The sequence below is a fragment of the Cebidichthys violaceus genome, unplaced genomic scaffold (genome assembly GCF_023349555.1).
Source record: "Cebidichthys violaceus isolate CVI_PGR_0920_01 unplaced genomic scaffold, fCebVio1.0.p SCAF_12, whole genome shotgun sequence".
NCBI classification, from domain to species: domain Eukaryota; kingdom Metazoa; phylum Chordata; class Actinopteri; order Perciformes; family Stichaeidae; genus Cebidichthys; species Cebidichthys violaceus.
In genome coordinates, this window is record NW_027176285.1 from 9,759,313 (window position 1) to 9,782,351 (window position 23,039).

The 23,039-nt window shown below is 40.5% G+C and overlaps 1 protein-coding gene across 9 annotated transcripts in view; it reads left to right on the forward strand.

The window, feature by feature from the left end:
* The window catches only part of dnm1a (dynamin 1a), a 49,615-nt gene that overhangs the window by 3,986 nt on the left and 22,590 nt on the right, over positions 1 to 23,039 (forward strand). For 3 of the 9 annotated variants that reach the window (XM_068706270.1, XM_068706268.1, XM_068706271.1), the window contains exons 2-16: positions 5,808 to 5,881; positions 6,447 to 6,596; positions 6,768 to 6,971; positions 7,740 to 7,838; positions 8,836 to 8,996; positions 9,141 to 9,283; positions 9,363 to 9,498; positions 11,164 to 11,231; positions 12,529 to 12,667; positions 17,067 to 17,153; positions 17,922 to 17,992; positions 18,134 to 18,185; positions 19,111 to 19,122; positions 20,772 to 20,801; positions 21,147 to 21,260. In XM_068706270.1, coding sequence (XP_068562371.1) covers positions 5,808 to 5,881; positions 6,447 to 6,596; positions 6,768 to 6,971; positions 7,740 to 7,838; positions 8,836 to 8,996; positions 9,141 to 9,283; positions 9,363 to 9,498; positions 11,164 to 11,231; positions 12,529 to 12,667; positions 17,067 to 17,153; positions 17,922 to 17,992; positions 18,134 to 18,185; positions 19,111 to 19,122; positions 20,772 to 20,801; positions 21,147 to 21,260 — 1,540 coding nt within the window. Of the gene's footprint in view, positions 1 to 5,807; positions 5,882 to 6,446; positions 6,597 to 6,767; positions 6,972 to 7,739; positions 7,839 to 8,835; positions 8,997 to 9,140; positions 9,284 to 9,362; positions 9,499 to 11,163; positions 11,232 to 12,528; positions 12,668 to 14,536; positions 14,676 to 17,066; positions 17,154 to 17,921; positions 17,993 to 18,133; positions 18,186 to 19,110; positions 19,123 to 20,771; positions 20,802 to 21,146; positions 21,261 to 23,039 lie in introns of all 9 variants that reach the window. The other 6 variants (XM_068706269.1, XM_068706276.1, XM_068706274.1 and 3 more) reach the window with 3 other exon arrangements.

Sequence of the window (23,039 nt, forward strand, 5' to 3'; positions counted from 1 at the left end):
TGTCACAGAAAACACAGATGAGTGTAAGACTTTACTATTTCTACAACATGCAGCACATTTAGCATGGATGATGATTACAGTAGCAACGTGTATGTTCTCAACAGCATGTTTTCTTAACCCTCTTTCAGCACCACGGACAGCTCTTTCAAAAACAGCTGATACTAAATCAGCACCACAGCTGTTTCCCCTAAAATACAACAAATACTGAACATACATAGATGATCACCTTCCAGTTGTTTTCATTGTATGATATCCACATCATGATAGATTGAAGGTTACCCCAGTTTATTGTCACCATGGTGGATTATAGAAACAACCATGAAAGCTTTTTGTTGGTGCACCTCTGAGCCGGGGTCAGTCTTATTTTTTGCACAAATCAATTTATGGTTGTTCAAGTCCCTTAAAAACGGCTGTGGAGGAGCATTTTTATGTGCAGGGTTCAATAGCTGATAGTGACATGTAAGAGGAGAAATTAGTAAAAAGGTCACAAACTGTGTGATGTTCTCCTGGGATGTACTCCAACCCAGGAGGATGCTGCTGCTGCTGCTGCATGGTGTGCAGCTTAGCCGACTGAAGCACTTTTATCATCAGTGGAGGCTGCTGGCACTAGCACAAACCAGGAACATAAAACCATAACACAGACGATTCCAATTCCCTGCTGATTCCAACCCCCACGCAGAGATTAAGTTAATGATATATCTGGTTTAATGTATTACATAACACAGAGAAAGCCAGAGGCATTATGATGAGCAGCAGCAGCAGCAGCAGCAGCTTCACTCATGTGAAGGACAAGCACACTACAGTGCTCCATCAAAACCTGTATTCTTGTCAATTAAAAGCAGGAGAGAGTAGAATAGAAACACAGAGAAGGAGAGTCCTGTAATGACTTATAGAGGACGATGCTGCGATATGATAAACTACCCAGCATACAACTGAAATGCTGAAATAAACACTGTAGGAAGCTGTAGTTTAAAGGTTGTGTTGTGAAAGTGGATAGGATGGACAGGATATTAATGAGGTTTAATCTGAGGTTTTTCTTTTAATGTAATTGTTCAAATCGATTGCATTGTTTCCTGATCATTTCCCAGAAAGAAACTCATATTTAACTGTTAATTCTAAGCAGTAATTTGGTTGTAATAATAGGGAAAAAGAGAGACAGTGTTCAGTTGTTGCATCTCCAATTATTTATGTAAAGGCCGGCGTACAACTTACAGTCATTTCTAATGATCAAAGTCATTTATCTTTGGCTCTGTGACGTGACCGGCTCCAGCACTCAACCAACCCTGTAAAGGTTAAGAGGTTCCAAAAATGGATGGATGGATTTATCTTTATCTAGGTACTTCAAAATTAAGAAGTTGGAAGTTAAGCATTTTATATATATATATATATATATATATATATATATATGTATAAAACAATTTTTTTTTAGCTCTGATTTGTGCCAAATTATGAAATACTTTGCATGAAACTTTTTTGAAGTTGCGGCTCTTAAAATCAATTTTAGACTGATGTAAACAAAAAAAAGTGTATTGACACAATAAGAGTGAGACAGCAGTCAGTGACAGACAGAAGACGAGAGGAGACCATTTGTCCTGATACTGCTACAGAGGATTATCACTAATCTCTGTTTGGGTCGCAGTTTACCTGCAACACGTCCTCCCATTGGATCTGGTCTAATCTGGATTTCCACCATCCAGCAACCAGCCGTTTCATTGGATATACCACTGTAGCTGACAGCAATAAGTGGTCACAAAATTCATCACCAAAAAAAAGTCTCATCTATCTAAGACCCAGACACCGCTAGGAAGGGGAATTGCTTGGTTGTGCTGGTTCACTAATGTCAGAGCTGTTGCTGCTGCATTGGAGCAGGATTAGATGAGGCTCAATGTCTGACTGTGTCTGGGAATCAGAAGTGATGTGACACACAGAGCAGCGTGTTGAGCTGGAGTTGTTACACTTATTCTATTACGTGAAAACTATCTTTAAAGAATTACATTTATATGAAGGGAATAGGGCAAAGCTGAACAGTTTACATCTCACTCTTTTATTGAGCATTCTCTCTTTTTTATAACCAAAAACAAAAGTGAGATAAAAAAAAAACGGGACAAGAATAAACCCCCAAAAATCGGAAACAACTGTGGTGTCTAAGGTGTATACGTCAAAAAATAGTTTTCCAAGAATGTACGTGATTTAACAGATTCATTTGAAACTTTTAAATACAAATACTGCAATGAATTGTTCTGACATTTCTTTAACATAAGTTCCAACAAAACCAAAATTCTAAAATGCGAAACGCTTACAAGAAGCGAGCAAAGCTTGTTTTATTTGTGAAGCCCTTTTGTACTGATGAAAACCGTGAACTCTTTTTGATCTCTGTGTGGGTGAGCACTCATCCTTGATTCTGTGTGTGCTGTTTGTACACCACTCAATGTGTACAGCTAATAACAGAGAAGCAGTGAGTCACTACTCCACAGCAGCTGGCTCCCACTAGATGTGTTTGTGTGTGTGTGTGTGTGTGTGTGTGTGTGTGTGTGTGTGTGTGTGTGTGTGTGTGTTTGTGTGCGCAAAGAATGAATGAATGATTCAGTGACTGAACGTTTATTCAATTAAATCTTTTTGTTTCGCTGGAATCGGAAACACAAAAGGCTATAAAAGAAATAAAACTGATTGGACTCGGCTGTGACTCTGCAACAGTGATGCTCAGTGTGTCTGTGACCTCCCCCGATCCAGAATGATTGATCATTGATAATCAATTAAGAAACCGTAAAGGGTAAAAAATAACCAGGCAGGAGTGAGCATTTTACTGAATGAAATATCTGACAAACCAATGTTACACATTGATGCAAAAATCATATAAAAATAAAAAATTGCTTTGAAGTTGTCGTGCTTATTGATTTGCAAAATAACCAGAAACGATCCAGAGATTATAGTTGAGACAATATTAACACTGTGGCAACATATTATCATAACAACCAACCTGAATAGACCCAGATAGACAGAGCCGAATATAGATCCATCAAACTGAAGAACTTACCGGATGTTATCATGCAAGGAAATGGGTAAAAGTTGTTTCTGTTAGAAGTGAAGTGCTTTTAGACAGACGCGGACTACTGAGTGCACTTATACTGTATGTAAGTGCTTGTTGAAGGTATCTGGATGTAACCTTAAAATCTCTCTTTGAGTTTCCATTGCTGTTTATCATTAATCCTTCTGTTTCACAAAATATCTGCAGTTCTCCTTGTCTGACCGGTTGGCTCTCTCTATGTCTCTCCTCTTTGCAGAGGTGGTCTCTGTTCTTTTGGCAGTCACACAGGTGTGAGTGTTTTTATTCCTCACCTCACTGTGGGGGGATGAAAACACAGGAGGGTGCGGGTGGAGGGACTCTCACCCTCTCTGCAGGATTAGATAAATGATAAGGGAATGTAGACACAGTTTTTCAGTATTGTGGCAGTGCACATGTCGATCTACGTGTGTGTGTGTGTGTGTGTTTGTAAAAAGCTGATGCTGGCCATGGCTTCTCCTCTCATTCGGGGGATCCTTGTGGAAGCAGTTTTAGGGGAGGATGAGGAGGAGTGAAGTGAGAGGAAGCTCTGTCGTCAACGCCATCTGTCTACTCTAAAAGGCATCCAAGTGGGAGAGGGGGAAAGCCACACACACACACACACACACACACACACACACACACACACACACACACACACACACACACACAGACGTACTTACACTGGCAGCCAGGTAGACCAGCAGATGGACGGACGCACACATGAGAGAAAGAGAGAGCAGGGTTTCCTTTGTTGTATAAGGCTGCATTATAACAACAAACATTGAAACAATAGTGAAGCTCCCTATTGGTGCTCGGGCCTGTGTAGCGGGTGTGGGCGGTCAGCAAACATTAGCTGTGATGTCTCTTCAGGCCTATTCTGACAATCACACAGTTAAAGCTTGTTTTTTATATTGTCTCCAATGTATTAAGTGACACACTGCAGGTTGAGAAAGGATTAGGAAATCTGCATAAGTTAGCAACCTTTGTTTTATGAGGTTATAAATCTCTCCTCAAACTTCAGTCCAATAAATTTCATCAATTTGTTGTGTTTGATTGAATAAAATGGTCTTTTATTTATTTTTGATTGGACCACTAGTACCAGCATACCTCATCTTATGTTGTGTTTTAAAGAACAAGACAGGTGAAGTTTGAAAGAAATTTTCAGGACTTGTTCTCTCCCAATATCAATCTACTGATACATAGTACTGATCCGATGCCCTCTTTGTGATAGCTTGTTTAATCTGTACAAACAACAACGTGACATCAAGTTGTGGTTAGTTAAAGTCAGTAGCGCGGCACCCAATACCAATTTGATCCTCATGTTGAACATCTAATTGCTGAATTAGCTTTTTCTGGTTTAGGTCACAGTTTCGAGCAAAAGCAGTTCAGCTGACTCATGTATCCAAACTGCCTCAGGCGTTGCTTCAGGTTCAAACAGAGGCCTCATTTCTTTTCTTAATTGTGTTGATCAGTTGATAAATCCTACTCAAGAGTAATATATATATTACTCTTTATATATATATATATATATATATATAATTATATAAATATATATATAATTTATATAAGCATTGTATGATTTCAATACAAGTGGTATGTTGTATGATTACTTTTTAACATGTAAAAGCAAGACAAGCTAACAAATTGCTCTTATGCAATGTTAGATTGAAGACTACAGTACGTGTCTCCAACAACCCTGCACACACACACACACACACACACACACACACACACACACACACACACACACACACACACACACACACATCATGCCTCACTGAATAAGAACTGTCCAGTCAGCTGGTTGAGGAGCACACAGTACCAGAGGCAAGTTAACTACGATGTTGCATAAGCAGCTGAACACCCCCAAGGTGTTGTGTTCATAAAAAAAAACATTTGTATTGACACACACACTCTTGTGCCTTCACAAACACACACTTTGCCCCTCAGTCACACCAGGCCAGTGTTATGATGTAAAACAGTTTAATTTGTTCTAGCAGGTCTGGTGTAGATGGACAGAAATTGCATAACGAGACACAAATTACTTCTTTTTTAAATAACTGTTTTATTTTTTTTGTCATTTTCAGTAAATCAGCTATCAAAAAATGTATTAGACATGTCAAATTACTAAGAGAACATTGCTACAAAACTGGTACACATTTTAATCGTCATCAATTTAGAAGGAGGAACTGCTGAGTGTAGTAGATAGTGGATCAGTTTTGTAGCTTGCTTTATATTCAACTGTCAACCCTTATACTGTTTCAGCTGTGATTGTCACATCATCATCTATCTGAATGCAATTTATTTATGATACAGTCAAAAAGTATTCATAGCAAAAAAATACATTTTTTCAGTTTCAATATTTGAGAGTGACATACGACTCTAAAGAAAAATTGGGGTTAATTCAGGAAAACCTTCAGGAAGTTTTTAACATTTTTCTTTCATATTTCATGAGGCTATATGTCCTCCAATTAAAAAGCACTGCAGTAAATCAAAAGGTAATTCAGCCTGGTGGGACCTCAGCTGTTGTGTTAGGATTTGTTGTTATGCAGCATTGCACTGCTCACACAAACACCCACATATTAACACTCGCTTGTTATTTGTACTTTGGACCAAATTCCAGTCTTCCCAAAGCCTCGTGATTCACTCTCACTGACTCATGTTCTGTTGTCTTTTTGTCATTTGGTGATTCAAATTGTTGTCCCTCCACATTGTTGTTAGTTTTATTGACCATCGTCCTTGCTGACTGTCTGTTGTGTTACAGGGATTTCCTTCCCCGTGGTTCTGGCATTGTGACTCGTCGTCCGTTGGTTTTGCAGCTGATGAACTGCCCCACAGGTAAAAACATCTTACCCATGAACATCTATGGAGATTTCAACATTCAACATCTACAGCAACACCCTTTCCCTCTTAAATGATTTCCTTTGATTCTTCCTGGAAGAGACAACAGTAAAGACACAGCTTTTAGCTGCTACAGGTGCCCCTCTTCCCTCTGGACTGTAAACCATCATGTTTTTTAGGTTTCTACCTCTACAGTTTTCTACTACTCCAGTGATAGTTGTCTATTAATCCGTGGGGTACATTGTAAACAGGAACTGCTAATTCAGCATACTTGGTGCCACACAACTAGAGGGTAATAAAATGGGGCCACAGCTAGCTCCCTGAATACATGACAACATTATATTTCCTGTTTTAATTATGGGAACAGTAGTTCCAAATCGTATAGCTGACTATCCCCTAAATCGAGATATATGATAATATGGTTACAAAATTCCATCAATATTTGCCATGGAGTGAGAATATCGCCATTTTTTTCCAGGTGAAAATGATTAAAATGTATCTCTTTCCCTTTTTCCACAATTTCACTTTCATAACATTTTCTTTTTTTAACCGTCTCTTCCAGAATATGCTGAGTTTCTTCACTGTAAGGGCAAAAAGTTCGTAGATTTTGATGAGGTCCGGCAGGAGATCGAGGCAGAGACTGACCGCATCACCGGGGCCAACAAGGGCATCTCCCCTGTGCCCATCAACCTGCGTGTCTACTCCCCTAATGGTGAGACTGACAAAAATCTATTTCTACACAGATACTAGTTTGGGGTGACTTGTTCTGCTTGTCGGACATCAATAGTTTATGAACCACCAAGCTTTTTATTTGGCAAGAATGCATCTGAAGAAGCTCTCTTCAGTTCGCTTTGCTTTCTCCTGCTCCTTGTTCTTCTCTCAGTGCTGAACCTGACCCTGGTGGACCTGCCGGGGATGACCAAAGTGCCGGTGGGTGACCAGCCTGCAGACATCGAGGCCCAGATTAGAGAAATGCTGATGCAGTTTGTCACCAAGGAGAACTGCCTGATGCTGGCCGTCTCCCCGGCCAACTCTGATCTGGCAAACTCTGATGCTTTAAAGATTGCCAAAGAGGTCGACCCTCAGGGTGAGTATATGCACACACACACACAGACACGCACACACACACGCACACAGACACGCACACACACACACACACACACACACACACACACACACACACAGACACGCACACACACACGCACACAGACACGCACACACACACACACACACACACACACACACACACACACACACAGACACGCACACACACACACACACACACACACACACACACACACACACACACACGCACACACACACACACACACACACACACACATACATATTGTAACCCGCCGAAGACTAAAGGAGATGTGCATTTGGGCCTCCAAACTCATATATTTTTTTAAATACATATATAACTATTTACTATGAAGCACTTTATAACATTAAACACAAATCAATGCTATTAACTGTATTAAAGTAAATACAATTAGGTCCACCTCAACCAGCTACATTAAAATCCTACTAACACATAAATGCATCCAAACAATAATACACTTTTTAAAATAACTTTTAGTTTTACTACTATTTCTTAGATTAATTTGAAGTGCAGGAATTATTCTTGTACTGAAGTATATTTACATTGTGACATTGCTCCTTAACTTACTTAACTAAATTATCTAAATATGCTATGGCTAATACGACTAGCATTGGAATTTGTGGGTATTTTGCACAGCATATATTTACAGCTTTAGAAATGATTTATCTGTTTAGTTTTCAGTTCCGTTCTCAGGACTGGTTATCATGGTGGTGTGTGTGTGTGTGTGTGTGTGTGTGTGTGTGCATGTAGGTATGAGGACCATCGGTGTGATCACCAAGTTGGACCTGATGGACGAGGGAACAGATGCTAAGGACATCCTGGAGAATAAGCATCTCCCGCTCAGGAGGGGTGAGCCCACACACTCCGACACACTCTACTTCAGGGCCCACGCAGTGACGCACTGTTTCCCTCTTGTGGTGGTGAGGCGATCATACTCAAAATGTTCAACGCACCAAACACTGGAAAAAAAAACAATACAGAAAAAGGACGGAGAAGTGTGTGATAAAAACTGTAATGAGTAAGAAATCAACAGACAGACAGAAAGGTGGAAGAGTTGAAGAGCAGAAGCGGCTAAGGAGTCAAAGAGAAAAGCTCTGTGCACAGAGCTTGCGTGTGTCTTGCGGGCTGCCCTTTATTGCAATGTGCTGATGTGGTACTTTTCTTTTCCATTTGCACTTGGTTAGGACCCAGGCATGCGCTTTTGAATATTTTCCATGTCCTTTGTATTTTCTACGTCCCCCTCCTTCTTTTTACTCCTCGTCTCTCTCTGTCTAATCTGGATGTCCACATTTACAAGGCCGCTGGCTCACAGTTGCATTAGTTATAGAGCATTAAACGGCCTTTAACCGAGGGATGCATGAGAAAACTTAACAGGAGGAGAAATAGGATCCGCGTAACCTGAACTATATTCTCTCTAAAAACTTGGGGACACACATTCAGACATTTATTCATTGCTCTTCCCTCCGTTCTCTCCTCTATTCATCCTTCGTCTATATTCTTTTTTTTTAATCCCATGTCTCCTGAAATGTGGTTTCCCTCAGCTAAACATTTTTAAACACAATTTGAAGTGGTTTGGTCCTAGAGGGGATGTTCATTTTGGGTTTGGCTGTTCAAACTCAGTTCATATGTAGAAAATGAAAATGAGTCCAGCACAATCCCTGATTGCTCTGATGCAAGACTATGCTATCTTCCAGTCAAATTTCCCGTCAGGCCACAAGTGTTGAATCTGTTCCAGTCTGCTCTCAAAAATTCCAAGAAGGGCTAAAAAGAGCTAGATTTAGTTTTGTGCAAATCTCACAACGTTCAGACTGTATTGTAAATGTTTGTGGGACTCTTGTGTGTCCAGGTTACATCGGTGTGGTGAACAGGAGCCAGAAGGACATAGATGGCAGGAAGGACATCAATGCTGCTATGGCTGCTGAGAGGAAGTTTTTCCTCTCCCACCCTGGATATAGACACCTGGCCGACCGTATGGGGACTCCCTACCTGCAGAAAACCCTCAATCAGGTGTGTAAAAGAGCAAGACAGAGTAAGAGTGTCAGTCACAGGCAACTGCAGTACGTCCGTTAATGGGGGCTGTATTTTCCAGCAATCTAATTCAGACATTCCCCATACTCCCAGTGATCTAACTCTGACATTTGACCTGCACAGCAACTGACCAACCACATCCGGGACACCCTGCCTAGTCTGCGGGCCAAGCTGCAGAGTCAGCTTCTCTCCATAGAGAAGGAGGTGGAGGAATACAAGAACTTCAGACCCGACGATCCATCTCGCAAGACCAAGGCTCTGCTCCAGTGAGTAGTAGTAGTGAGCAGAAGACTGTGAGATAGGAACAGACAAAAAGATTCATTGATATCTCTGCATCCCCTGCAGGATGGTGCAGCAGTTCTCTGTGGACTTTGATAAATGTATAGAGGGCTCCGGGGACCAGATTGACACGGCTGAGCTGTCAGGTGGCGCCAGGATCAATCGCATCTTCCATGAACGCTTCCCCTTCGAACTGGTCAAGGTGTGTGTGTGTGTGTGTGTGTGTGTGTGTGTGTGTGTGTGTGTGTGTGTGTCTGCCAGATGTTGTGTTTACTTGTGTGTGATTTGGTTTGATACTTTTATCTAGAGACTGTATGAAAATGATTGGGGAAAGGAAGGAGGATGAAGCTTAAAGCAAGACTGTTCCAAGTTTGATGAATATTTTCTTTAGATCCTACACTGAGAAAAAAACAAACAGCGTTTCCCTCAAGCTGATATCCCAAGTTATAGTACAAATTATAAACCTACGAAGTAATGGAAGGGATTGCCAAAATGTTTTTGCAATAAAAAAGAAACATCAAACTTTGGCACAACCACCAAACCCTAAAAACGTCACTTCTATAGCTGTAAATATTTATGCACAAGCAATTCTGAAGCTCACAAATCCTTTAAAGCATTTACCAGACTTGTGGGAACTTGTCATTCTCATTTTTTTGTTTTCTAATTTTGTGGCATTATAGCTAGTTTAGTCTGCAGAAAATAGATTTTTGAGTGAGTGTGCTGATTCATTTGACGTAAAGCAAAAGTAAAAACTGTTATAATATATATAATAAAGAATACTGTGAATCATCGAAAAGAAAGGGAATTCAGTCTATTGGATTGTGTTAAAATAATGAACACATAAAACAATAACCTACATGAAAGCATAACTTGATTTATGACAAATATCTTTCTGTGTCTCTTTACATCATCACCTCTCTCCTTCCTGGGTTTCCTACCCAGCCTCAGAAGGAGAGAAGGCCTCCCTCAGGTTTTGGGCTTTTCTGACCCAAACATTCCCCATTTCCTCCCTCTTAGTTTACATCTCCCGTTGTCGTCCCTTCACTCTCACTTCCCCCACCTCACCTTCTTCCTTCTGCGTCTCTCACTCCGTCATCACATCCATCCACATTTTATCCCTCACCCACATCGTCTCTGTTCACCTTTCACTTCACCTTTACCCCGAGCTTGTCCTCCCTTCTTCCACCTCCCCCAGCCTCTCTCTCTCTCTCTCTCTCTCTCTCTCTCTCTCTCTCGCTAACCCTTTTACCTCAACCCCCTGTTTTACATGTTCGATCCTCTTTCACATTCTCTCTCAGTCGGCCTTTAACCGTCTCTTCTTTCCTCTCCCTTTCTTTCATCCACTCCTCTCCTCCATCCTCTCTCGTCCTCCCTCTGAGGATATAAATCTTACTTCTTGTGACTGAGGCCTCAGAAAAATCCCCCATCAGTTTCCCACTGGGAGAACAGAGCAGGTTGCTTCCAAACCAGAAGCTTGACTCATAAAATCATTGTGTTTTATATGTTTGGATTAAATGCTTTTAAGGAAATATGAAACTTTGCTGAGGAAAGTGAGAATGAATGAGGTACTTTAAAAATTAAGTAAAAACAGATCCTGTAGGAATATAGTAGATCGGCTTATATATCCTACTTCCCATGATAAAGTATATTCGACAGAATGCAGATCTGTGGGAGGAGGAGTGTTTAAGGTTTGCAAAATAAAAGCAGCGGAGACATTTAAGAAATAGTGATGGGCACGTGTTCTAATTTAAGTTCTTATTAGCTGACATGGTGTTTGAAAATAAAGAATGGAGGAATAAAGTTGAACTGATTCATGAGGGTATATTACTATACTTAATTCTCCCTGTGGTCTCTGTTTTGTTTGCAGATGGAGTTTGATGAGAAAGAGCTCCGCAAGGAGATCAGCTACGCCATCAAGAACATTCATGGAATCAGGCACGTCCGCCCTTCAACTCACCCCTCCACCCCCACTTCCCTCCCTCTTTACTTCATCCCGCCCCCCCCCCCCCCTCTCTCTCTCTCTCTCTCCATCTCCGTCACCTCTGCTAGCCTGACTGCATCTAACTGACTTTGCTTATCTAATCACAAAGACCTCTGTTGAATACTAATGGCGTCAGTACACTTAGAGAAGATTTGTGATGAGATAGGTTGCACCGTATTTTTCTTTGTGGCCTTTACATTTGATTTGTGTTTGTTTTTTCATTCTTGCTGGTCTGTGCCTTTGTTTTTTTTTAATCATCTAATAAGACAAAAAAAACATCAGGAAAAAAATAATTTATATTTGGTGCCAAAATGTTTTTAAAATTGTGTTTGGTCTGTCTGAATCAGATTATGACAGGATGTGGTGAGAAGCAGGAGATGTGGGATTTATGGGTGGTGCTTCTCGTGTCAAGCATGTGTGAAATTCACAAAGAAATGTTTTTATTTATTTCAATGGCAGTTGTTGGTTTCTGTCAGTACTGGTTTTTATACTTTATTTAGCTTACTTCAGTATCAGTGTAGATCATTGTTAGGATGTTACTCGGTAGTAATAAATGGTAATCTTTGGAGGTTTGATGATAATTGGCTGTTACCGGTGGGTCGCATCCAGAGTTATCACCGGAATTTGGTTGCTTGAATTTGAATTTCATTTTTTTTAAATTCAGTCAAAGTCCATATTCATAGCCAGACTTTTGCTGAAATGGATTTTTGATGGCACATTCATGTTATTTAAGTTACCTGGGTCCAGTTCCACCTCCAAAGTTTCCAGGCTGTCCTTGTGGTGAGTTGTCAGGGAAGTATTTATGTATTGTCTTTATCAAGTGAGATCCCGTCCATCCTCTTGATGGATAACACACCGGCTAGGCTGCAGTGACACACATTCTTGAGGGAAAATGGCTTTATATTTGCAGAAGAAATTTACAAATTAAGAACAGATTGAATTTCATTAAAATAACTAAATATTTCCCAGAACATGTTGATTTGTATTTCCATTCTCTTACTCTCTCTCTCTCTCTCTCTCTCTCTCTCTCTCTCTCTCTCTCTCTCTCTCTCTCTCTCTCTCTCTCTCTCACTCTCTCTCTCTGTCTAATTTGTGTCTGTTTATGTTTTGGAGAAAAAGCTCAGAAACGGAGAGTAATTCTTTACAATTAACACTCTTCTCTTTACCCAACTCTCCTCCCTCCTTCTGTCTTTCTCTCTGCCATCCTCCTCTTTTTTTGGCCCTGTGGCTGGTTCTCTCTCTGTCGGGCAGAACTGGCCTCTTCACCCCGGACATGGCCTTTGAGACCATTGTGAAAAGGCAGATTGGGAAGATTAAAGAGCCTTGCACCAAATGTGTGGACATGGTCATTTCTGAGCTAGTCAATACGGTTAGGCAGTGTACCAAGAAGGTAAAAAATGATAGAAAACAGTGGATAGCACTTTATTTTTGTATTTTCAACCCTCCTCTGCAAAGTCCCTCTGCTGTTCACTCCCTTTTACTGTAACCACCTGGCTCTCTCCAGCCCTCGTTGTTTTTTTGGACAGCGAGGGGAGACCTGGAGTGGCAGGGTGGTCTGCGGTATGACTGCCCGCCTGCCTGCCTACCGTACCGCTTGGGACTGGTTTGGCTGGACAGACTGGCCGTGGTAGAAAGCTGTGTTTAAGAAAACCAGTGTGGAGGCTGAGCGGTCATCAAAATATCGTTGCCCATAAAAGATTTAATGTCAGAGCAGTCTCAGCTCAGAACTTGAGTTTACGAGTTGCCTCAGTTAGGATGTTTTGACAAAGTAGATTATTTTACACTGCGCCCCAATTCCACACTATGTACTAACGATATGTACTGTACTACATGCTGTCATAGTATACTGTTTTTGCAGTTAGTATACAAGAGGTCAGTGTGCTTTCCTGTTTCCTACTAACAGGAAATGATGCAATACGCACGCTGACATACATCAAACTTGTACAGTGCTTCTGAATAGTAATGCCATTTTTATTTAAACTAAGAAAAAAAAGAAAAGATTTTTCCTATTTTCCGAACCCCTGAAAGATATTCTTCATCTTGTGCACACGAGTTATTATCTTGTGTGCACAAGATATTATTTTGTTTGGCCAAGATCTTATCTTATTGTTATTATCTTATTTGCACATATATGTTGTGTGCACAACTGAGAGCTGGTATTTATTGTGGAATTGGGACAACTCCTGTCTCTCTTGAGGCCGTCTCTATGCAAGCTAAAGAACACCTCTTCGTACCTCTTTGGAGGGCTTTGGAATTGATTTTATACATTTACTTGAGTAGTCCTCAAGTCACATAGTCTTAGTTCCACTTCTAGAACCCTGACTTAGATAATCTTTCCACCTATGCTTAAATACAAAGGTATACACGTGGATCATCATTCGACAGTCATTTACAATACCTGGCAGCGATATTGGATGACCTCAGCGTCCAGACTCCCTTGTGTGTGAGGCCGCAGCCGTGCACCTGCAGCAGACAGGAGCCATGACTATTATATTTGAACTGCTCTTCAACAGGCCTCTGGGGCCGCACACTTGTGAGTGTGGCCAAAAGAAAAAAAAACAGTCTTTGTCCAAACTGATCCAAACAATTTCAACAGCGGTTGGACTGCAACAACCTGGAGCTGCCGTGAGATAATAAATGTTACGATTACGCTCCCGCTGGAAGCCAGGGGAAAAGGAGGGATGGGTGGAGAAAGGGTCGAGACCAGGGGGGGATCAGAGCGTGCTGGCTGAACGTTGGAGTGCACAGCTGCGGTCTCGCGGTGCATCGCTTGGAGATTTTGGCTGGTGGAGTCGTGCAGGCTGGGAGCTCTCTCTTTTTCCTCCTCTTTCTCTTGTCTTATCTCTCTGTTTTCTCTTTATTGATAGAGAGAGACTCCAGCACTGTTCTGGTGTAGAATGCCTTCAGGGGAAACCAAATGTCTCACTTACATTTCCTTCCTTCTGTGCTGTTTACCTCCCCCCCACCTCCATACCTCTCCTTGTCTTTGTTTAAAATCTTAAATCTGTTGTTTCTTCCGTTCCATCTCCAATTTTTACTTCATCATCCGTCTATTGTCCTTTTCCCTCACCATCTGTTTTTACTCCTTTTGCTTTATCGTCTCACACTTTCACTTTCTCACTTTTCTCCATCTGTCTGTTCCTTTATGTCTTCTTACAACTCTTCATTTGGTGCTTTTACTTCTCCTCTCTTTCCACCCTTCTTTTGTCTTCTTTTGATTTTCACTCCTCTCTCCCGTGCTCCCTGCCTATCCCTACAGGACGGGGCTGTTCACCCCTGATCTGGCCTTTGAGGCCATAGTGAAAAAGCAGATCCAAAAGCTGAAGGAGCCCACACTGAAGTGTATAGATATGGTTGTGAGCGAACTCACCTCCACCATACGAAAGGGTAGTCAAAAGGTAAAATGCCAAAGAGAACCAAGGCACTTTCGCTATCTGTTAATCACACAGGTAACGGGTAGACCGATGGCTGAGCATTCAAGTATCGAGAAGTATGAGAGAGAAAAACAACTGCAGTATTCTTTACAGTATTTTAAAAAGTGAACTGACTCTGAGATTTAGACAGATATAATGTGAGTTATTCTCACTAAAAATCTCCTTACAATGGGGACAATGAAGAAGACTTCTCTTTTCTTCGTTGAACCACATGGTTTTGATTTATACCTACAGTACATTAGATGCTATGTTTAACATCAAAATGTAAACTACCATCAAACATTTGCTAATCAGTGCTAAAGAGAAAGTTAAGCTGAGGCTGATGAATGTCATTAGTTTTGCTGGTATTTCATTGGTCCTAAACTTCAGCCAGCAGATATCGGTCTATCCTCACTCCAGGTCTTACTACTGCAACCATTTAGTCTGCATTGTAATTAAAATGTATCTGTCATTTGTCTTCTCGCAGTTATTGGCCTTATATTGACGAATTGTTGCCTCTCAACCCGCATGTTAGATCATTTTCTTTCATATTTGACCTCTTGATGTCTGAATTTCCTTTTTGACTTAAGTTAGTCAAAATCATATTTGTTTCTGTCTTTGTCAGTATGATTTAATATAGTGGATTGACTGATTGTGTGGTTCCACTCACTGACCAACTGACGTATTTCGAGCGTCTCTTTATTTCTCTTTTGATTTCTCTTTTGTCCTACCCATCCTGTCGTCCTCTAACCCTTTGAACCGGCTGCTTCCTCGCAAAGCAAATGACCAAAAGACAGCGTGACCTCCTTTGGATTTCTCTTCTCTGTCACACTTTTATCTTGATTTCACTTTCAGAGACATACTGTATTTAAAGATACTGTATTATAATATACAGTGGTTGGGAAAATCCACAAAGGGGTCAGTTTGAAGTCTTCCTCCATCATCCTCTCTCTCATCCCTCCCTCCCTGCTCCTTTGCATTGCATGTCAGTCTGAATCACTGTGAGTGCTTCTACCTGCTGCCTTGTTTGTAAAAAAAACCCCAAAAGATTTCTTTCTCAGTTGTGTGCTTCTGTGTCATTTTTTAAGACACTGAACACATCACCAGATTTTGACAGCCTTTGACAGTCTTCACGTTACAATGCACCTTTCCAGTAGCATCAATTATGTTGCTTTCATCCACAGTTTGTTTGTAAATGTTTTATTTTCATGTTTTTCACAATTTTCCAGTATTGGAGTGAAGTCACTAGATTGTGGTCCTCATCAAATGAGTTAGTATCAAAAATTGACATTCTTTCATGTTAAAACTTCACATATTTCCAAAAATTCAAATGAGTGATTTGACTAAACTGTCAACAAATTAACCTAACCAGGTGCTGTAAAGGTATGCTCTTATAAAACTGATATGATAAAAACAATTATGAAAAATAAATCTATACAGAACTTAAAAAAACATGTTCACCACGTTTTTTTAAGATAACAGATTCTAGCTTCAAAATGAAAAATAAATAAATTGTTTTATGTATTTTTTTATATATCGTAGAACAAAACATTACAATCTCTCAAGCTTGTGTTAACCGCAGACCTTATGTCAGGCATCTATCCAAAAACCCATTTAAAAAACTGATTGACTTTAAAATGAGGGAACCAGAAGTGCAAAAAAGCAAACACATTTCCTGGTTTTAGGACTCATTCCTGCAGCACACTATTCATTATGGATGTTGTCTACTTTGTAATTGAACCAAATCCAGGAAGCAGTAAATCAACTTGAGCACCAGAAGTTTACTGATACCCACCCACCAAAACCATATGACGGACATGAAAGATGCATTGTAACTTGCAAGAAAACAGCGTACATTTTTCTTTCCTGCGCTGTGATTTTTGGTTTTGATTTTTCTTCTTTCCTCACACTTCTCCAAATGTGTTTGTGTCACATTGGAGGCCCACCAATGTCTGCGTTCGTGGGTTTGCAATGAGCTCATGGAAAAAAAGACCCACAGTGTGCTGGGAAAAAGAAGCTTTACTGCCAGAAACATTGTTTATTCTGTTTGTGTGGTAATATCACAGACTTTGCACTATTCTACTGCATTTGTTCCATGTTGGCCACAAATAGACATTTTGCACATAAAATCCACTCTTAGCTCAAATCCACCCACTGGTCAGGGTGTGCAGAGACTAGAGCGAAGTCTGGGATAAACTCCTCATAACATAACCTGTTTACTTCTGTTTATGTAACGTAATTTGTTGTATTGGTGGAACTGTGCGTTGTGGTTCAGTGAGATGAGAAATATAGTGTTGTTTTAAAAGTCTGTATGTAGACTTGTGATAGTTGGCATGTATGTTTTTGCTACCTACCCACTGTGTTCTGTGCCCACAGCTGGCTCAGTACCCCATGTTGAGAGAGGAGATGGAGAGAATTGTCACCCAGCACATCAGGGACAGAGAAAACCGCACTAAGAACCAGGTAACACATATACAATACATTTATTAGTGCTGGGCAACAATTACAATTTTTAATCGCGATTAATCGCATGATTGTTATGTACAAAATTCAATAATGAATTCAAAAGTAGTGTATTGCGCACTTTTATTTTAAAAGTATTGCTATATGAACAAAAGTGCAATAACATTTGGTTTGCAAACACTTTAAACAAATACGGTGCTTTTTAACAGCAGTATTCCCTTTACACAGTAGCAGTTAAAATACAGTTCAAATGATTCTGATAATAGATATTCAGTCGGAGTTCACAACTTTATTTTCATGTGTGTAATGAATGCAATTTGAAATATACACCTTGAAAACTGCAAACCTATCTACGTCATGTTTTTTTCTTTTTTTATGTTTGTTAAACTCTCAGTAGCGATAGCTAAATGATATGCTTATTATACATATTCCGAACAAAAATACTTTAAAAACTCTCCAAAAATAGTTTTTCCTTTTTTTGGTATTTTGGTCAGACACACATACAACGCTGATTACCGTGTAATATTTGTGGTATTTGTTATAAATGTACGTTGGTACATAGAGGGTGATAAGAAGCTGTGTGTATATATATATATATATATATATATATATATATATATATATATATATTTATACAATAGTTTTTACTTAGGTGTACTTTTCAGTTTTGCACACACAATCGATCTAAAACCCCAAACCATTGGAAGCTCTAAAATACTATCAATAAATGGGCATTTATTGATAACAGCTCTCTTTCTCTCTGTTCAGGTGTTGCTGTTGATAGACATTGAGTTGTCTTACATGAACACCAACCATGAGGACTTCATTGGATTTGCCAAGTAAGCTTCTGTGTTTTGTATTCTCCATTATAGAGTATAAAATACTACAGTCACTGTGATGTCTACTGCTTGGAGATCTACCAGTTCATGTGCAGTTGCAGTGCAGAAATTCAGCTTCTCCTGATGTGTTTTGTTGTGCAGCGCTCAGCAGAGGATCAACCAAATGAACAAGAAGAAAGCAGCTGGCAACCAGGTACTTTGACAACACTAAACATACCGTTGTGTCCAGCAAAGACTGTCACTTTTATGTGACAGATTATACTGAGCTTTACAGGTTAAGGTACAGAACAGCTACAAGAACACAACTCCAGACTGAACTCCTCCAGTGTGTTTCGTGTGTTGTTCAGCAACATGACATCTGAACTTCAAACAGTTTTTCCCTGAGGCCCTGTTCTGTTAGCACCATAGACTGTATATAGGAAGGTTAGCACTCAGCTCTCTGTCTTGCCCATGCTAAATGTAGCACAGCTACACAGTATCTTGTTACCTTGGGCAACAGTCCATATCTTACACAATGCAGCCCTGTACAGCTCTTGTACATGTTACACGGACAGCAGTTGTTGAATCTTGAAGGATGGTCCCAACAACCGTATTAATATCAAATAGAAAGCACTCAAGGTTACACAATCCTCAAAAATTGAAAATTTTAATAATTGTTTAAATTGTTAAACCTCATCTGGATTTTTTATTTAAGTATGTTTTTTTGTATTTAAATACGTGCAGATGTGCATGTTAAGGAAGCAAAAGTGGTCAGAGTCAGAAAGACATCATCTCAGTAAAGTATCTCATGGTGCCTTTTGTCATGGCTTTACTTTCCACAAAACCTTTTTTGGGGTTTGTGCTAAATGACGGACAGACAAACCTACAGTGATTGGCTGCTGTAAATACGTCACAATATCAGATCTATTACTATACAGCCGAGGTAAAATAAACACATTTTGCATGTTTGACATTCTACTTTGCCCTCTGAAAGCATGTTCTATTTTTTCCAAATTTTATTTTTTAATATTATCTTCTTCAGCTCTTGTTTTTTGTTGCCTCCCATTTCCTCTGAGTGATTTCTCTTTTTGCTGTGTCTCGTCCTCTTTTTCTTCTTCTCTGTGGTTTTTCTGCTCCAGGATGAGATCATGGTGAGTAGTGTGTGTGTGTGTGTGTGTGTGTGTGTGTGTGTTTGAAGTGTCTGTCTGTGTGTGTGTGTGTGTGTATGTGCATGTCTGCAGTTAGGCTTTCATGCGTATGTGCTCTTTTTTTTAACGCTCTGCATATGTCAGGACACATGTAGATGTGTACACTTGTGTGTCTTTTAGTTGATAGTGGATTCATGAGTGTTTGTCTATGAAATGAGCTTCATACTACCAGTACCACCAGTAGACGGGGGCAGGTGGCTGTGGTGGGGGATGCTTGGCTGCTGCCCTTTCCTCTCTTTTTCAGCTATGTCCTCCCTGCGGGCACACACACTCACACTCATGCACACACTACAGGATGACAAGTGTACTGTAAAATGATGTCCTACACGGCATCTTTCTGTCTGGTTGAAAGGCTCAGTTTGAAGATGTGACTTCGATACCGAGGCCAGTTTGCCTTGGGCGGTGATGAGATGCCCCCTAGCAGTACTCTGAACTAGATAAAGAGAAAGTCACTCATGTGATCTTGAATTCCATCCAAAGACGTTTTTATTTTTTTCAAGATATATATATATATATATATATACATATATATTTTTTTACACGTCACTAGACTTCCACTCTCTATCCCCTTTTTTATTACCTGCCTTTCCCCAATTCCTCCAGAAGGCCAGGGGGAATGAAGACCTGCAGTGTGCTCGACATGTGTCACCTCCATAGTTGTCAGTTATCATAACAACCACCCAGATCGGGGTCAGAGGTTAGGGGCACATACTAAACAAAGTGGTGAGCTTCACTTCCTGTTTTCAGATGGATGTAGTTGACCCCCCAGCTTCTGTTCTCCTGATTCTAGTCCAGATCTGAAACTTTCTAAAGATACAAAATACATATGCTGAATGAATAAATAGGGGAATATGTAAAAATTATGCAGATGAGTGCAGGGATGCATTGTCAGGCATTTTTACATTGAATCACTTAGTCTAAGTTTTTGCCGAACCAACCAAATTTAGGGTCTAAGGATAGAGAGGGTTGTATGTTGTCCAGATTTTAAAGCACTCTGAAACAACTTTGTTATTCTGGCTGTCGACGCAAAGACGTCTGCACACAACTGACTGTTGTCTGTTCAAATAAATTTGTGGTTTGGAGTCACTCTATTTATCATTTAATTCTGGGAAATGTAAATAAAATTGACTTGTCAGGAAGCATAAAAACTGTATAATTAATTTTTTTGATTGTTTTACTCTGAGTCTGTAAGTCTACTCTTAAATTAAATGTCAGATATAGAATATAATTTGTAACACTGACATGCAGTGTGGAACTATAACTCTTTTCCTCATTAAACATAAGAGAAATTAAGGAAGAACTTAAAGGCAAGTTCAGCCCTCCGAAGTTTGCTCACTCCACCGCTTTTCTTCAAAAAGCACATACAGTCTAAACCAGTCTGGCTCCTGCATTTCATTGCATGGCCTCAAAAAGGTTTGACATGGACCATTCTTGTTGTAGCCTCCTTACTTCCTTTGCCCTCACCTTGCTTGCTGTCCCCTTTTGCTGCCGTCCCAGCAGCCAGCTTTAATGTGCTGGTACCTGACCAACATTGTGTACCTTGGCCTTTACTAAATGCCTTGCGTTGGCGTTCTCTCCACATTCTCATTCAGCCGGAGAGAGGAGTTAGCGATCGGTTCAAGGTAAATAACACGCACACCATGTACTGTATGTGTCTAATAGTTTCTGTTTGGTGGAGAGAATGAAATACAAGAAAGAAAAAGAGTGTGAGGAATGTGTTTAGTCATGTAGGTGTGCACCACCCTGCTGTTGTTTGTGGCAGTCGCCTCTTATCTCCACTAGAAGCAGTGATATTACATTTTACTGTGCTGCCGCATACGTGTTAGCATATGTACGTATGTGTGTTAACATACGCGGGCTGACAAAAATGGTGTTAGTGGAACGTATGTAGGAAATAATGATATTAGCCTGCTGTATATTATTTACTATCACTTTCCCTTTACACTGTTTGTTTGTGTGTCTCTCAGGTGATCCGGAAGGGTTGGCTGACCATCAACAACATCAGCATCATGAAGGGAGGAGCCAAGGAGTACTGGTTTGTCCTCACCGCCGAGTCCTTGTCCTGGTATAAAGACGATGAGGTGAGATGCTGTTCAATCTTTGCAGACTTTTTGATCAGATTCGCATTTGTGCTCAGAGCTGCAGGATAGATGCTTTGGATCTGAGCTGCCAAACATATATCAAATTCCTGTTTATGTGCTTTGTAGTGTTGTCTAAAAAACAAATCAGCTTAAAAACTTGGTAAAATAATATAATATTGCAGAGCACTAATAAGCTTGGTGCAGGATAGGAGTTTTTGGCAAAAAAAACATAATTCGTCACAAAAACGGAAAAGAAAGAACTTACAATTACAGTCTAAAAGTACTCTGTTATTATCAAGGATAATGTTTTCTTAAAGCTTTTAACATTTTTAATACATGAATACATCATAAAAAAATGGTTTTATTCAATATTCTATTGCGTGACCTCGCAATAAGTACTGAATTACCTCAAAATAAATCTTGCCGTTCCTGCGGTCCATAAAAAAAGACTGAGCTGTATTATGAGAGGACATAGTAGACCACCACTACACCCTCAGCTGTGTGTGGCTCGGGCTCAGATAACCAGTTGAGCTAGCCATGGCTGTGCTTTGGTTGGTTTATAATAGGTGTAACACAAACTGTGTGCAGGGGTTATGTGCGTGCAGTGCATTGCATGGTTGTGGTGTCTGAACTCCTGTGGTGTATAACACATTTGTCATATGTGATATAATCCCAGCAGGTTCAAATCCTGTGTGGCTTAACAATGTTGATGTGTTAAGCTAGTATCAATCATGTAGTCCAGGTCTGTCAGTGTAGTCTCAAATTTAGGCTGACGCTTGTTGTTGCATTCAGGGGTTTGTTGAAAATCGCAAAAACACATTCATCAATAAAAAGAAAAAAGAAAGAAATCCAAGCTGATCTCACGATCATCCAGTGATTTTCAATTGCTATATGGTCATATTGGAAGTCAAGAAGCCCCTTTGACTGTTGTGTATTATTATGTACTACACTGGAACATTACATTTCATTGTGATAATTTTTACTGCACAACCTGAGACACCATCAGCTCTGTCTGAATCATTTCAACAACATTCCTTTTATTATGTTTTCCAACAAATTACAAAACCAGGAGGATTATTTCAGTTGGATGTGTTTATTCTCCACGTGCTTCACACCAGAGAGATTCTTTTCCACTTTCTGGTCCAAGGTGATTTGACCCGGCTGCTTACTGGGGCAACTGGTCATAGTGGTATCCCATGATGCTTTGCAGAACTATTAGGAGCTAGCCACAGTCTCACTGTCTCCAGGCCTTCGCCACAGCCGCTCTACTCGCTGACATAAGGGTGTGTGAGTGTATGTGTGTGTGAGTGTGTGTGTGTGTGTGTATGTGTGTGTGTGTGTGTGTGTGTGTGTGTGTGTGTGTGTGTGTGTGTGCGAAGAATGAAGAAGGCCTTCGCAAAAAGTCAGGACCCCCCAGCATGTCAGACATCGAAGCTGGCACACACATGTGCATACCAGAGCCCCCTGCCCTGCCCTGTTCCCAATTACACACACACACATGCACGCACGCACGCACGCACGCACACACACACACACACATACACACACACACACACACACACACACAAGCTGGTTCTAATAACCTTCATTTCAAAGAAGGGGTACAGAGTAGGAGAGGGACCGGGTTGTAGGGGAGGAGAGAGGAGGAGGCAGGAGCGCCTCTTGTTAGCTGGTTAGCAGCCGGAGTAACAAGGACCATGTGAAGGGAGAGAAAGTGGGGAGGAGAGTTGGGGGTACAAGCATAGAGGGGGGAGACAGGGGGGAGGAGAAAGGGCTAGG